General features: G+C 33.1%; 2 protein-coding genes across 2 annotated transcripts; both read right to left on the bottom strand.

Moving 5' to 3' along the window:
- Positions 1-400: 400 nt before the first annotated feature.
- On the bottom strand, positions 401-6,801 carry foxr1 (forkhead box R1). The gene is made up of 7 exons (XM_058077977.1): positions 6,587-6,801; positions 5,018-5,110; positions 4,151-4,341; positions 2,929-2,997; positions 2,692-2,819; positions 639-871; positions 401-554 (listed from the first exon to the last, which is right to left on the bottom strand). Exons 1-7 carry the CDS (start codon positions 6,705-6,707, stop codon positions 526-528), a joined length of 864 nt encoding a protein of 287 aa, XP_057933960.1. The 5' UTR covers positions 6,708-6,801; the 3' UTR covers positions 401-525.
- An 808-nt stretch (positions 6,802-7,609) lies between these two features.
- Positions 7,610-15,050, bottom strand: atp6v0d1 (ATPase H+ transporting V0 subunit d1). Its single transcript, XM_058078578.1, has 8 exons — positions 14,855-15,050; positions 13,889-14,060; positions 12,426-12,604; positions 12,267-12,346; positions 12,126-12,203; positions 10,948-11,124; positions 10,765-10,842; positions 7,610-9,416 (listed from the first exon to the last, which is right to left on the bottom strand). Exons 1-8 carry the CDS (start codon positions 14,979-14,981, stop codon positions 9,255-9,257), a joined length of 1,053 nt encoding a protein of 350 aa, XP_057934561.1. The 5' UTR covers positions 14,982-15,050; the 3' UTR covers positions 7,610-9,254.
- Between the last annotated feature and the right edge of the window lie 980 nt (positions 15,051-16,030).

The raw sequence follows: 16,030 nt of genomic DNA, 5'->3' as shown, positions 1-16,030 counted from the left end.
AAAAAATTCAAACACTGGCATTTTATGCTGTTTTTGGGTGCTCCTGGGGCCCCTGTTGAGCGTGTGTGAGGTTTCCACTTTTATTTTTGACAGAAAAGTGCATTAAAAGCAAGTTGAAAAAATGAAAAAATGAAAAAAAACGACATACTAACCCCTTACGTTTTTTGTCAAAAATCACCAAATTAAAAACCTGGCATTTTATGCCGTTTTTGGGTGCTTCTCAGGCCCCTGTTGAGTGTGTGTGAGGTTTCCTTGTTATTTTTGACAGAAAAGTGCTTTAAAAGCAAGTTGAAAAAAATGAAAAAAAACAACATACAAAATGATATTCACTGACGACCACACCAACTTGCATCATTTTATTTGAAATACATGATATATGTTTTTTTATTACATAACAAAATCAAACTTTCTTAATAATAAGCCACCAAATATGAAATGAAAGAAATTCTATTAAATAATAAATAAAGGAAATTTTTTATTTCATGGTGCATCCATGTATTATTTCATACTTTTGTCAAGTGAAATTCACATTGCAAGCAATTGTCCAATTATATCTGAAATGAAAACAAAAAGTGATCATTCTTAAATGAAGATATGCTAATATAAATTACAACAATGTCCATTTTTTTTCACTGTACCTGGACAGGACATGCTCCTCTCCAACTGCTTGAGAGTTTCCCTGGTCAACATGCGGATCTCGTCCTTCAGTCGGCGATGGCCATCCAGAGTCAGGTGCCAAAAGCAGGACTTCCTTTTCCCATCTCGGGACATCTGACTGCAGGTTTTGTGGAAGCTGTTGTTGAAGCAAAGGTTGTGACGAATTGTGTTCTTCCAGCCGCCAGGAGCCGTCTGAAAGAACGGGAAGTGCTCTCTAGGGGAAGAAGAAGAGACCAGGAAGAGACAGTCATGTGATATACTTACATATATTTTTTTAAATATATATATATATATATAAGTATTTGTATGTGTTCTGTTCAGAGTAGTAGCAGAAAGTAGCAGAAATCAACTGATTCTTTACTTGCAATTCATTTTCAGGAGTCTTTGTGCACAAATTTGGCCCGCGGGACGCTAGTTTGAGGTCCCCCGCCTTGATATGAAAGTTCAATTTGTTAATTTGTTTAATTTGTTTTTTGATTTGCTTATTTATTTTTCCATCTTATTTTGTGTGGAAAAATAAAAAATTAACATTAAACATTTATTTAATAATTTAATAATAAATAAAAAAATATTTGTTAATTTGTTTCATTTGTTCTTTGATTTGCTTATTTATTTTTCCATTTTATTTTGTGTTGAAAAATAAAAATTAACATTAAACATTTATTTAATAATTTAATAATAAAAAATTAATTTGTTAATTTGTTTCATTTGTTTTTTGATTTGCCTATTTATTTTTCCATCTTATTTTGTGTTGAAAAATAAAAAATAACATTAAACATTTATTTAATAATTTAATAAAAATTAATTTGTTAATTTGTTTCATTTGTTTTTTGATTTGCTTATTTATTTTTCCATCTTATTTTGTGTGGAAAAATAAAAAAATTAACATTAAACATTTATTTAATAATTTAATAATAAATAAAAATTTATTTGTTAATTTGTTTCATTTGTTTTTTGATTTGCTTATTTATTTTTCTATTTTATTTTGTGTTGAAAAATAAAAATTAACATTAAACATTTATTTAATAATTTAATAATTAATAAAAAATAATTTGTTAATTTGTTTCATTTGTTTTTTGATTTGCTTATTTATTTTTCCATTTTATTTTGTGTCGAAAAATAAAAATTAACATTAAATATTTATTTAATAATTTAATAATAAATAAAAAAATATTTGTTAATTTGTTTCATTTGTTTTTTTTGATTTGCTTATTTATTTTTACATCTTATTTTGAATTTTAAAATTAACATTAAACATTTATTTAATTATTTAATAATAAAAATAATTTATCATAATTTAATGTTTTATCAGAGCTTTTCCAAAGAACCAAAGCACTGAAAAAGTGGAGGGTATAGCAGAAGCATTGAAGACTATATATATATATATATATATATATATATATATATATATATATATATATATATATATATATATATATATATATTAATATTTTTATTAGATTTATATATATATATTTATTTATTTTAAATTTAAAATTAAAATTTAAAGCAATAAATTTTAATTTTAATTTTAATTTTAATTTTAATTTTAATTTTAATTTTAATTTTAATTTTAATTTTAATTTTAATTTTAATTTTAATTTTAATTTTAATTTTAATTTTAATTTTAATTTTAATTTTAATTTTAATTTTAATTTTAATTTTAATTTTATTCACCCAGACCCTAGCTCCAGTGGCCCCCAGGTAAATTGAGTTTGAGACCCCTGCCCCAGTTCAAGTATTATGCAGTTTTTGTCTGGGGTCTTTGTAGGGTCTTTTGTGACCTCTTGGATGACTCGTTGCTGCGGTCTAGGGGTCATTTTGGTTGGCCAGCAACTCCTGGGAAGCTTTACCACAGGTTTTATGTTTTCACCATTTGTGGATAATAGCTCTCACTGTGGTTTGCTGGAGTCCCAAACCTTTAGAAATGGCTTTATTACCTTTTCTGGACTGATATAGCTCAATTAAGCTCCATGTTTTTCCACATTTTTGTATGATTTCATTGCGTCTTACTTGTCATAATTATTTCCTGACCTGGTAAAGTTGTAAATCTGCTGCACTTTGAGGCTCCCAGTATGGCTGCTCCGAAGCGCTAGAGCGATGAGGATGCAGTAATTTACTGGTGGACGAGGCCAACATCCCGCCTTTAACGTCTTATTGTCCTGGAAAGAAAGAAGCAGACGCCATTCGGTGAAACCAGGAATGTACTTACTTGTCATATGGCGTCTTCTTTTAACTTTAATATGTTGTGTGCAGACTTTGCCTCCTCACCCTCACTTTAGAGGGTCTCCCTTTGGGTCTGCTGTGTGGGGTCTGGCAAGAGGCTACTTCTTCCTTTATCTAAAGTCATAGTAAAAAAAAATAAGAAAAAAATAAGCAAGTTTGACTTTGAAATTAAATTAAATTAAATTAAATTAAATTAAATTAAATTAAATTAAATTAAATTAAATTAAATTAAATTAAATTAAATTAAATTAAATTAAATTAAATTAAATTAAATTAAATTAAATTAAATTAAATTAAATTAAATTAAATTAAATTAAATTAAATTAAATTAAATTAAATTAAATTAAATTAAAATTATTTTTTATGAAAATAAATTAAATTAAAATATTTTTTATGAAAATAAATTAAATTAAAATATTTTTTATGAAAATAAATAAAATTAAAATGATTTTTTTATGAAATTAAAATTAAAATTAAAATTAAAATTAAAATTAAAATTAAAATTAAAATTAAAATTAAAATTAAAATTAAAATTAAAATTAAAATTAAAATTAAAATTAAAATTAAAATTAAAATTAAAATTAAAATTAAAATTAATTTAATTTAATTATTTAGCTGTCAGTTTGATGTCATAATGCGTGCAAGTTGTAGTATGCAAAAACAATACTAGCAAGTCTATTGCAAGTGCACATATTTTTTTAATTAAATTAAATTAAATTAAAATTTAATTTAATTTAATTTAATTTAATTTAATTTAATTTAATTTAATTTAATTTAATTTAATTTAATTTAATTTAATTTAATTTAATTTACAATACTAGCACGTCTATTGCAAGTTAATTTAATTTAATGTAATGTAATGTAATGTAATGTAATGTAATGTAATGTAATGTATTTTAATTTAATTTAATTTAATTTAATTTAATTTAATTTAATTTAATTTAATTTAATTTAATTTAATTTAATTTAATTTAATTTAATTTAATTTAATTTAATTTAATTTAATTTAATTTAATTTAATTTAATTTAATTTAATTCACTTGCAATAGACTTGCTAGTATTGTTTTTGCATACTACAACTTGCACACATTATGACATCAAACTGACAGCTAAAAAAAGACAAAACACCATAAAACACCGGAATATTAAAACAATATATAATAAGAAAATTAAAAAAATAATATTTCCAAGTCACATGACTGAAGTGCACACCCCTGCTCCTCCCCACTAGCGTCTAAACAACACTGTATTTGTAAATAGATGGTACCATGTAGGCAGCTGAGGAGGAGAGAACATGCAGCATTTGGTCTTGGGAAGAGGACACGTGCACGTTTGGATGCTGACTCGGCTCTGCAAGGTCTTGGACTTGGTCCGGATCTGCCGCAGGTTGCCCGTAGACTATAGGACAGGCGATGTTGGGATTGACCAGGAGCCACAGGTTTGGCTTCACAAACGTGTCTGGGCAAAGAAAATGGCGGATATGCAGTCATTGTTATTGTTGTTAGAACACCTGAGAGGCAGGCAAAGTATCATCCATTTTTTAATGTCATCATTTAAAAAAAATTATTTAACAGGTGGTCTATGCTCAAATTCCGAAATTATTTTATTTTGTATATTTTATTATATTATTATATAATTATTATATATTTTATATTTGGTTTATTTTATTATTTTATATTAGATAAGTAATTTAAGGAAGAGGTGTATACAGTACATACAGTATCACTCACCTGATGTTTTTTTAATGTTATCATTTAAAAAATTGTATTTAAACAGGTGGTCTATGCTCAAATTCCGAAATTATTTTATTTTGTATATTTTATTATATTATTATATAATTATTATATATTTTATATTTGGTTTATTTTATTATTTTATATTCAATAAGTAATTTAAGGAAGAGGTGTATACAGTACATACAGTATCACTCACCTGATGTTTTTTTAATGTTATCATTTAAAAAATTGTATTTAAACAGGTGGTCTATGCTCAAATTCCGAAATTATTTTATTTTGTATATTTTATTATATTATTATATAATTATTATATATTTTATATTTGATTTATTTTATTATTTTATATTAAATAAGTAATTTAAGGAAGAGGTGTATACAGTACATACAGTATCACTCACCTGATGTTTTATCATACCAGATGAACTCATCTTTTCTCCTGGAGGCTCTCGCTGAAGGTCTCTGAACCACATATTGATCACCGAGTTTATCGTCTGCCAGTGAGGGGAAAAGAAAGATTGTTACACTGTAAATACTGTATGTGTGTATTTTATATATATATATATATATATATATATATATATATATATATATATATATATATATATATATATATATATATATATATATATATATATATATATACTGTATATACAGTACAAAGTGAAATTAGCCTTAAAAATATGACTACAACTTTGTGTTTGTTCACTTTTAAGGACAATTTCACATCTAATGAAATTATATAATACTGTATAAATATTTTTTTAATGTATTATGAGAAAGCCTGGAAAGGAAAATATACATAACTTATCGTTTTCCCCAGGAAACTACTGTATACTTAATTAATTTTCATGCAAAAATTTTTTATTTTTTATTTTGAAAACCTGACATTACTGCCTCGAGTTGGGGCCGGAACGCACCAGGAAACTCCCATATTTTGCCCGTTTTTCCTCGTAACCTCCAGCTTTAATAATTATAACCTGCATGAAAATAGTTTTACTTTTATCTTGACTTTATTTTGACTTTTATTTTTTACTTTTATTTTTTACTTTTATTTTTACTTATATTTTTTACCATTATTTTATTTTATTTTATTTTATTTTATTTTATTTTATTTTATTTTATTTTATTTTATTTTATTTTATTTTTTTATTTATTAATTTATTTATTAATTTTTAAAGGCTGACTTTACCAAGTACATGATGTGTGATGCTGATGGTAGAAATGGAGAATATATATATTATATATATATATATATACACCGTGCAGCCATATTTTTATCATTACAGTATAAAAAAAAACTGTTTACGACCTTGTATCAGAGCCCTCTAGCCATGAAATAACACCCCTATAGTCACCGTTACTCTCCTACCAGCCAATATAGTAGACATTAGCCAGCCAATCACAGGGCACATATAGACAAACAACCATTCACACTCACATTTTATACCTATGGACAATTTGGAGTCGCTAATTAACCTAGCATGTTTTTGGAATGTGGTAAGGAAACCGGGAGAACATGCAAACTCCACACAGAGATGGCCGAAGGTGGAATTGAACTCGGATCTCCAGCAAAAGAGTTGTGTAATGTCATAAATAATGAATTATAGGAGTGTATAAGTGACTATAGGGGTGCTATTTCATGTCTACAGAGCTCTAATAATGTAAAAAAAAAAAACACATTTAGAAGGTTCATTCATTCATTTAATTTCTAGCGCTTATCCTCATGAGAGTCGCGGGGGTGCTGGAGCCTATGGAATTGAACCCTGGTCTCCTAGCCGTGAGGTCTGTGCGCTAACCACTCGACCACCGCGCCGCTCTTTCCTAAATATATCTTTTATCAAATGACGTTTATTTGAACTGTCTTGTGTATGCACTGTGTACATTTTACACAAAAAGATCAAATTTTGGTTTAAGTACATTCCTTATATAATGAAAATGCCACAAATGACCACAATTGAAATATTTACCATGGTAAAACTGGTCAGTGGTTGTTGCCAGTTTCAGTTCTTTATCCATGTCCCAGTCTGTTAAACCTACAGAGCAGTGCAGGTCATAGAGTCGAGCTTGGGTTTGGAGCTGTAAAGTCATGTCAAGACCTCCGATTGTAGGGACTTCCTTCGGTTTTTTTTTGGAGTCCTGGAGGCGTTTGATGCTGCAGCTGGAGCTGATTGGGGTTAATTGAACTGATGAACGGGATGCCAAAGTACTTTTAAGAAGTCAGGAAGTAGACCAAACCTTTTCCAATGAGGGGCGTATACTAAAAACTGGAGGAACGTTTAAAAAAAAAAAAAAAAAAATGACATAGTAAAAAATGACTTTACTACCTTACTACTAAGAAAAACTGCACCTCAGCTTTATATGGTGAACAAATCTATTAGTATTAGTATCAACTTTGCTCTTTTTTCCCTTCATTGTTTCTCCACCATAATTTACCAAAAAAATAATTTAATAAATAATAAATATATAATAATAAATAAATAATAAATTAATTATTAATTTTTATTTTATTATTTTGTAAATAATTAATTATTTTGTTTCTCATAAAATCACACCTTTAAAGGGGATCTATTATTATTGAGTTGTGGACTCCTATAGAGCAATACTACACACAATAACCAGCATAGGAAGCTTTTCAATTCATTAGTATCAACTTTGCTCTTTTTTCCCCTCATTTTGGCTGGCTTTTTTCTCCACCATATTTTATCAAAAAATTAATTTAATAAATAATAAATATATAATAATAAATAAATAATAAATTAATTATTAAATAATTTTTATTTTATTATTTTGTAAATAATTAATTATTTTGTTTCTCATAAAATCACACCTTTAAAGGGGATCTATTATTATTATTGAGTTGTGGACTCCTATAGAGCAATACTACACACAATAACCAGCATAGGAAGCTTTCTAGTTTTTCAAGAATCTGCACCTATTCAGCTGTATTTCTTCGGATTTTCGCGCTTCCGTAATCTTATCGGAAATCAGGCGCAACAGCCCAATTGTTGACTTGATCTTATTTATTTATGTCACATTCACAACACATTTGACAGGAAAGACGTGAAACATCAAGAAAAAGCAATATGTACAGCGTGAATGGAAGCGTCGTTAATTTTAATAATCTCATTTTTAAATATCATCTTTTTGACATCGACACACAACATGCGTCACTCTAGAATTCAAACATATAAATACAACAAGGAATGACGCAGAACGGCAGCGCCTGCATGGAATTATGGAACAACACTCCAGTTTGCAGAGGGTACCGATTAATATTTGATGTAATAATTTATCACAATACACAAGCATATCCAGTTTGCCAATTTTTGATTGGCTTTGAAGGGCATTCACTGCAAAGGAAAAGATCACTGAAATATGAAAAAAATATATGATATTATTTTTTGGTGTGTACTTGTTCAGCCTTTATTGCAAGGGTGTCCAAACTTATTGTGATACAGGTGGGAAAACGCCTATTATTAATATCAACATTGATCTTTCTTCCCCGTTTTTTTTACATTTTCCAAATATTTTAATTGTCTTTGATAATTTTGATAAATTTCCTCCAAGTAATATTCTGACTGTTTTCATAATGTTTGGATCTAATTTCCAAATTCCAACTTTCCCCAACTTAAGTTTTCAAAAAAAAAATTACAATAAAAAAAAAGATTTTTAACAAAATAACCTATTTTTCTTTAATATTTCAAATATATGCTAAATATACTAAAACATTTTTCTTCATATAAATATTACATATTTTCATTTTTTTCTCAAAATCACAGCTGTTTTTTTTTCATTTCTCCTATTTCAGCCTTCTAATTTAAAGTTTTCTTCTCGTAATTATGACTTAATAATCTCATAACATAACTTAATCCACAACCTAAGTTCCCCCCCCAAAAAAATTACAATAAAAAAAATTATTTTTAACAAAATAACCTATTTTTCTTTAATATTTCAAATATATGCTACTAAAACATTTTTCTTCATATAAATATTATATATTTTGACTTTATTCTCAAAATCACAGCTGTTTTTTTTTCATTTCTGCTATTTCAGCCTTCTAATTTAAAGTTTATTTCTCATAATTATGACTTTAATTTCATAACGTAACTTAATCCACGACCTAATTTCCGCCAAATTACAATTTTGTGACTTTTACAAACAAAATTTACTACTAAATACTACTAAATACTAAAAAAAAAAAACATTAAAAAATAACATTACCTTTCTTAATATTGACATTACTCTCATAAAAATATGATTTTTTCTTTATTTAGTTACCATTATATATGTTGTAAAGTCAAAATATTCCCAATTTTGCTTTTCATGTTTTTTTTTCTGGTTAAATTATAATTTAGGGAAGAAAAAAACCCATCTGTGAGCCTTAAATGGCCCCTGGGCCACACTTTGGACACCCCTGCTTTCTGATTTACATGTACAGTACTGAATAATGTTTCAATTACAGGCTTATAAATAACATAGAACACATTGATTGCAAGCGAGTGTAATGCCAATCAATAAGTAATGAATATTTACCGTTGTATTCGAACGTGGTCGTTCATTGAACACCAAAGGTGGGAGTGGACAGACAGGAGCCAAAGGACTGAATGACAGGGGGGGGGGGGTATTTGAGGGATCTTAGAAGATAGGAATGTAGTTGTCGATCTTGGCACGGTGCCGCTGGGCAATGCACTCGGCGATCCAGACGATGTTCCTGCACTCCTGCTCCTTCAGCTTGACGTAGGCATAGAAAACGCTGAAGTGGAACTGGTTGAGGAACGCCAGTTTGTTCAGTTTCACCTGCGAGGGAAAGGAGGAAGACTTCAATGGAATGTGCACCTTTCAAAATTTTGAAAAGCAAAAAATAATAATAATAATAATAATCGCAAGCACTTAAAAGTTGTCCTCCCGTCATTTCATCGCTTTTTCAAACATAATGTTTATATTATAAGTCAAACATTTGCATATTTTTGGCCTAAAATTAAGCATTTTCCAAGCATTAATTGATTGAAATTGTTAATATAGTATTCTGCATTGATCACAAGGTGGCAGTAATTGTTCGGCAAGGACAATAACAAAAATGTTCACTGATATTTACTAAATTGGGTAATAGGACGTTAAAGTAGATTATGTGGGTGTTATTGCGAAGGGGCTCCAACAAGGTTAAAAACTGTATTCAGAAGATCATAAACAGGTTTTCTATGCCATAACTGCAAAAATATTCACTTATTATAATTTACTTACTGTATCGCGGTCAGGTCCGGAACCAATTAACAGCGACAAATGAGGGATTATGAATGATGGATGAGATTGTCCATGCATTTCATTTATGGTAAATGTGACACAGAAAGTTAGAAGTTAGTTGTTGGGCGGCACGGCGGTCTAGTGGTTAGGAGACAAGGGTTCAATTCTCTGTGTGGAGTTTGCATGTTCTCCCCGTGGGTTTTCTCCGGGTACTCCGGTTTCCTCCCACATTCCAAAAACATGCTAGGTTAATTAGCGACTCCAAATCGTCCATAGGTATGAATGTGAGTGTGAATGGTTGTTTGTCTATGTGTGCCCTGTGATTGGCTGGCCACCAGTCCAGGGTGTACCCCGCCTCTCGCCCCAAGACAGCTGGGATAGGCTCCAGCACCCCCCCCCCGCAACCCTTGTGAGGAAAAGCGGTAGAAAATGAATGAATGAGTGAAGTTAGTAGTTGGGCGGCACGGCGGTCTAGTGGTTAGCGCGCAGACCTCACAGCTAGGAGACCAGGGTTCAATTCCACCCTCGGCCATCTTTGTGTGGAGTTTGCATGTTCTCCCTGTGGGTTTTCTGCGGGTACTCCGGGTTCTTTCCACATTCCAAAAACATGCTAGGTTAATTGGCGACTCCAAATTGTCCATAGATATGAATGCGAGTGTGAATGGTTGTTTGTCTATATGTGCCCTGTGATTGGCTGGCCACCAGTCAGTCTCGCCCTAAGACAGCTGGGATAGGCTCCAGCACCCCCCGCAACCCTCGTGAGGAAAAAGCGGTAGAAAATGAATGAAAAAGCGGTAGAAAAACCTCTCAAAAGTACATAGGGTTCCAGGAAAGTACCATGGACAGTTCCTAACATTTTCATTCAGCAAAAATCAAAGGGAAAAAAGCCAAAGCCAAAGCATACCTCATGTTCAAAGAAGCGATCCTCCAGCGTTTTGTCGCCTGGGTTGCTGCCAGCGCCTTCAAAAAGTAACTTGTACTCCTGAAGAGGACACAAGCGATTGTGTTGGGTCGATTGGGACGCTACCCAAACAGAAAGAAAGTGCAAAGTGCAAAGAAACGGCACAAAATGCTTACGGCCACTTACGGGATAGTAGTCCGCCACGGCCTTGACCTGCTCGTAGTCGTCAGCCCGGGCCAACTGAGCAAGGCCTTCTGGGTAAAGCTTCCCACAGTGGGGGAAGAGCTTAGCACGGTCCTCCTTAGACAGCTCTGTGCCGAACGAGTTGATGGTGATGATGAAGGCTCTCCTGTCAGCCTCAAACTGCAGTAAAGATGGACGGGTTAGCGGCGTCTGTTTCCTACTACTACTAGTACTACATTTAAGGACGCAGTACCGTGCGGTTCAAACAGTACTTAATGATCGTTGTTTTGTGGTTGAATACTACCTATTATTAGTTTTAGAAATATGCATATTTAAGAACGGGCGAACGAGTGGTTAGCGCACAGGCCTCACAGCTAGGAGACCCGGGTTCAATTCCACCCTCGGCCATCTTTGTGTGGAGTTTGCATGTTCTCCCCGTGGGTTTTCTCCGGGTACTCCCACATTCCAAAAACATGCTAGGTTAATTAGCGACTCCAAATTGTCCATAGGTATGAATGTGAGTGTGAATGGTTGTTTGTCTATATGTGCCCTGTGATTGGCTGGCTCGCCCGAAGACAGCTGGGATAGGCTCCAGCACCCCTATCCCCCACCCCCCGTGCTGTTTGACTCATATTAATTTGTTTCATCTGGAGCCGAATTGATTACTCGATTAATCATAAAACAAGCGTCAGATTAATCGACTAAGAATATAATTGTTAGTCGTTTCCGCCCACATTTTAAAAACATGCTAGGTTAATTAGCGACTCCAAATTGTCCATAGGTATGAATGTGAGTGTGAATGGTTGTTTGTCTATATGTGCCCTGTGATTGGCTGGCTCGCCCCAAAGACAGCTGGGATAGGCTCCAGCACCCCCATGTGACCCTCATGAGGATAAGCAGTAGAAAATGAATGAATATATATTTTTTTTAATTATTATTATTATAATTATTTCGAAGCATTCTAATTGTGAATGTAGTATTCTACATTGGCCACTAGATGTCAGTATTGTTTGTATTGGTACAATACTGTTGGGGCCATAACACCACAACAAGCTAAAACTCCACTCTGATCCGAAAAAATCACTTCCTGTCCTCTACATATCCGTCTACCTGCCACTACGGTTACAAAATATGCAAATATGATAAACAGAATTAATAAAAACGTCAAGCACGACGCTCACCTCCAATATGGGACACATGGTATCGGCTGTGGTTCCTCCCAGGTTGGAACAGAACTTATAGAAGGCTTCTAGGTAAGCCTGAGAAAGCAAACAAAATCAGCATGACTATTGATATACGCTTTATTTTATACAACATTTTACCTTGTAGAGTGTGTTGCGAATTATTTCGATGTTCATTTCGTCCAAGTCCTGCTCAGATATACAGTCCTGGAAAAATGCAGCTGAAAGCAAAATAAAAAGTTGAAAGGTTTTTTTTTCATATAATCAGCACATATTCCGTTCTCGGGATAATTACCGTACCTAGCGGTGTGTCCACCAGAATGGCGTTGTACAGCTCGGCTGGAGTCTGAGCGATGTTGACCGCCTCCATTTGCTCAAAGCTGCCCAGCGGGTGGCATTTTGGTACCAGCTCAGAGATGGCGCGTTGGTGAAGGGTTCCCGTAATGAGCAGGATGACGTTATCAATCATATAGCTGTACCTATTGTCACACACACACACACACACAAAGTAATCAGGGTATTCCACGGTGTGTGATTAATTATTGTTTTTATTATCGTCCATAACTACTTTCATAGTTATGGCATAAAAAAAAACCTGTTTCAGACCTTCTAAATCCAGTTTTCTACATTATTAGAGCCCTCTAGACATGAACCAACACTCGTATAGTCACCTTTACACTCTTATTACGCAATATATGTCAACTTTCTTCCTATTAATTATGACTTTATTCCTTAATATTATGAGTTTTCCCCAACCCGGTTCCACATATTAAAACATATATTGAATAGTTTAACTTTATATCACTTTAGCTTATAACTTTAAAGTAACATTTTTCCTTGTAATATTACATTATTCTCATAAATGATGCATTTTTTCTGTTTATTCTTGTAAAATTACTGCTGATTATTCATTTTTTTTTGTTCATTCATTCATTTTTCTACCGCTTATCCTCACGAGGATCACGGGGGGTGCTGGAGCCTATCCCAGCCAATCACAGGGCACATATAGACAAACAACCATTCACACTCACATTCATACCTATGGACAATTTGGAGTCGCTAATTAACCTAGCATGTTTTTGGAATGTGGGAGGAAACCGGAGTACCCGGAGAAAACCCACGCATGCACGGGGGAGAACATGCAAACTCCACACAGAGATGGCCGAGGGTGGAATTGAACCCAGGTTTCCTAGCTGTGAAGCCTGTGCGCTAACCACTCGTTCGCCATGCAGCCCATTCTTAAATATGCATATTTCTAAAACTAATAATAGGTAGTATTCAACCACAAAACAGCTGCAGCTGAGGTCTGCGCGCTGCGCGCTAACCACTAGACCACTGTGCAGCCCCGTCACATGATCTCATGAGATTCAAATGTTACAAGATGAATTAATTAATCACACAATACATGAAAATGTATTGATATAGTATTTCCACGTGTATGCGTGTCTTTTTTTTACTCGTCTCCAAACATCCAGGAGAGTGAACTCTCTTCCTGGATGGGCCTCAGCAGCACCTTTGCGTGTTTGTTCCATCGATCATACAAGTCTCTGTCTCGGTTGGAGACGGCGACGGGGCCGCTTGCATACACACAGAGTGCAGAAGAGTGCAACATAGGCGATATTACATTGGTAGACCGGACTATATTGTCATTATGTTGTTATATAGTGTTCTATGGGTCAGTACTGTAACTGGACAGTGTGTATTAGGAATATACGGAATGGACAGTGTGTGACATCTTGCTCCAGACAAAAAAATTGTCTCACGTGATGAAATCCATGAAGCTAGCCAGTGGCTCATATGACTGGTTCCTCATGTGACGGAACTCCACAACCATCTTCTCCTTCAGCTTGTCGTCAATGACGGACACGGTGAGAGGCGATGCCTCGTTAGCCAAGAAGCTGCCATAGTCTGTGCTCTGCAGGTGTAGCTTCAGGTCTGGAGAAGAAAAAAAAACATATATTTTAATTAATTGGCTAACTAAATTAACAAGACATAATATAATTAATTTGAAGCTGGTGTACCACGAAACCTACTACAAGTACACGAAAGCTAGCTTCGTGTTAGCTAGCTAGCAAGCCACAACGACGACTTTTAAATTTGTACTTCCTATTTTAATAGCTGATAAATACCAAACGACCCTTACGCACTACAGCGAGTATACTATTTATATATAAAATAAAATAAAGAGAGAAAAAAAGCCATTTTTATTGGTAATATAATTAATTTGAAGCTGGTGTACCACGAAACCTACTACAAGTACACGAAAGCTAGCTTCGTGTTAGCTAGCTAGCTAGCCACAACGACGACTTTTAAATTTGTACTTCCTATTTTAATAGCTGATAAATACCAAACGACCCTTACGCACTACAGCGAGTATACTATTTATATATAAAATAAAATAAAGAGAGAAAAAAAGCCATTTTTATTGGTAATATAATTAATTTGAAGCTGGTGTACCACGAAACCTACTACAAGTCCACGAAAGCTAGCTAGCTAGCTAGCCACAACGACGACTTTTAAATTTGTACTTCCTATTTTAATAGCTGATAAATACCAAACGACCCTTCCGCACTACAGCGAGTAAACTATTTATATATAAAATAAAATAAAGACAGGAAAAAAAGCTAATTTTATTGGTAATAGAACGGGGCTACGTGTCATAAAATGACAGCTAGCATCCATGTTAGCTTAGAGGCTAGCGATGACTTATATATATATATCAAACTCACCTTCGAGGGTCTCACATTGCACCAGGTTTAAATAATCAGCCTGAGACAGTATCCCCGCTTTAAATCCTCTCACCAGCCCCTCAAGGTACCCGTTATCGACGTTGAAATAAAGCTCGGAGAACGGCATCCTGTCTGACCGTCGGATCTCTTAACGCTTCCTAACCCGGGGTGCTAAAGCATTAGCATCAGCTGACTGAAAGCACGTGACGGTCACCTGACCAGTCAACAGCTTTTTTTTTTCTTTTCTTCCGGGTATGTTTTGCTTATTAGTATTGTATTGTACAGTGGCTGGTACACTTGTAACACAATAAAGTAATATTCGTTTTACAAGGTTCAGATTATATTATACTTCAGTGCAATTGCGCATGTCAGAGATTGGTTTACATCAATCTGTAAATGCTATACATGCGGATCAGTTCATTGCAATGCCAATAGGTGGCGGTGTTGTGCCGTTTTTAATGAGTCGCAATGAATGTGAAATGGTGCTAATTCAAGCAGTAAATGCCTTGCTCAACTTTGCTAAAGCCCTCATCTAAATAGAATGACTCTGAGACAGCGTGATGCACTACCTGACGGCATAGAGTACATACCGCAACAAAAAGGCTATGCATTTAATACTATCTAACCAGTGCCAGTATGCGGCACACACTGTAATGTACATTGTGTAAAATGTATTAAATCATGTTGACAGCGACTTGTGTTGAGTTGGCAGATCAAGTGAAGTCTCTTATTGAACACGCCGCCTAAAGTTTAAAAAAAAAAACACCACAAAATATGAGATACGAGACTGACATTCTGGCAAAACACGTGTGGCAGGTTGGTTATGTTGCGTGTTACTCAAATCACGCACATAACACATAATTATTTAAGGTAACATAATGTACATTCTCATGTTCTTAAACTACCTTGGGTTTTTTTTTTTAAACGGGAACTTATATACATATTTCTTTCTCTTTGTGTGAGAATCTAGCGTGAGAAAACAAGTTAATACGAGCGAATTTGACGCTAGTGTACCATTTATATAACTGACTTGTATAGTAACCGAGCTACAGCGATATTATTATTGTAGCGGCTAACGTGATAAACTAGTTTTATCTGGTGGATAAAATTCACCACACATTGGCAAAGGAAAAAAAAAATCCACTTTTCTGACATTTATGTTTTTTTGTCGTTTTT

This window comes from Doryrhamphus excisus, chromosome 7 (genome assembly GCF_030265055.1).
Source record: "Doryrhamphus excisus isolate RoL2022-K1 chromosome 7, RoL_Dexc_1.0, whole genome shotgun sequence".
NCBI lineage: Eukaryota > Metazoa > Chordata > Actinopteri > Syngnathiformes > Syngnathidae > Doryrhamphus > Doryrhamphus excisus.
The sequence above is the reverse complement of the archived record's forward strand: the minus strand, read 5'-3'. Positions and strand labels throughout refer to the sequence as shown.

What these genes read in the sequence shown, in the direction of transcription:
- foxr1 (XM_058077977.1), bottom strand. Translation starts at nt 6,707, where the DNA reads ATGACTTTACAGCTCCAAACCCAAGCTCGACTCTATGACCTGCACTGC. An exon ending in CTGGTATGATAAAACATCAG is followed by an intron (nt 4,342 to 5,017) that starts GTGAGTGATACT and finishes TTCTTTGCCCAG; the next exon opens with ACACGTTTGTGAAGCCAAAC. An exon ending in CAGATTTACAACTTTACCAG is followed by an intron (nt 872 to 2,691) that starts GTCAGGAAATAA and finishes TTCTTCCCCTAG; the next exon opens with AGAGCACTTCCCGTTCTTTC.
- atp6v0d1 (XM_058078578.1), bottom strand. Translation starts at nt 14,981, where the DNA reads ATGCCGTTCTCCGAGCTTTATTTCAACGTCGATAACGGGTACCTTGAG. An exon ending in CCATGTGTCCCATATTGGAG is followed by an intron (nt 11,125 to 12,125) that starts GTGAGCGTCGTG and finishes TCTTTACTGCAG; the next exon opens with TTTGAGGCTGACAGGAGAGC. An exon ending in CCGTGGCGGACTACTATCCC is followed by an intron (nt 10,843 to 10,947) that starts GTAAGTGGCCGT and finishes TGTCCTCTTCAG; the next exon opens with GAGTACAAGTTACTTTTTGA.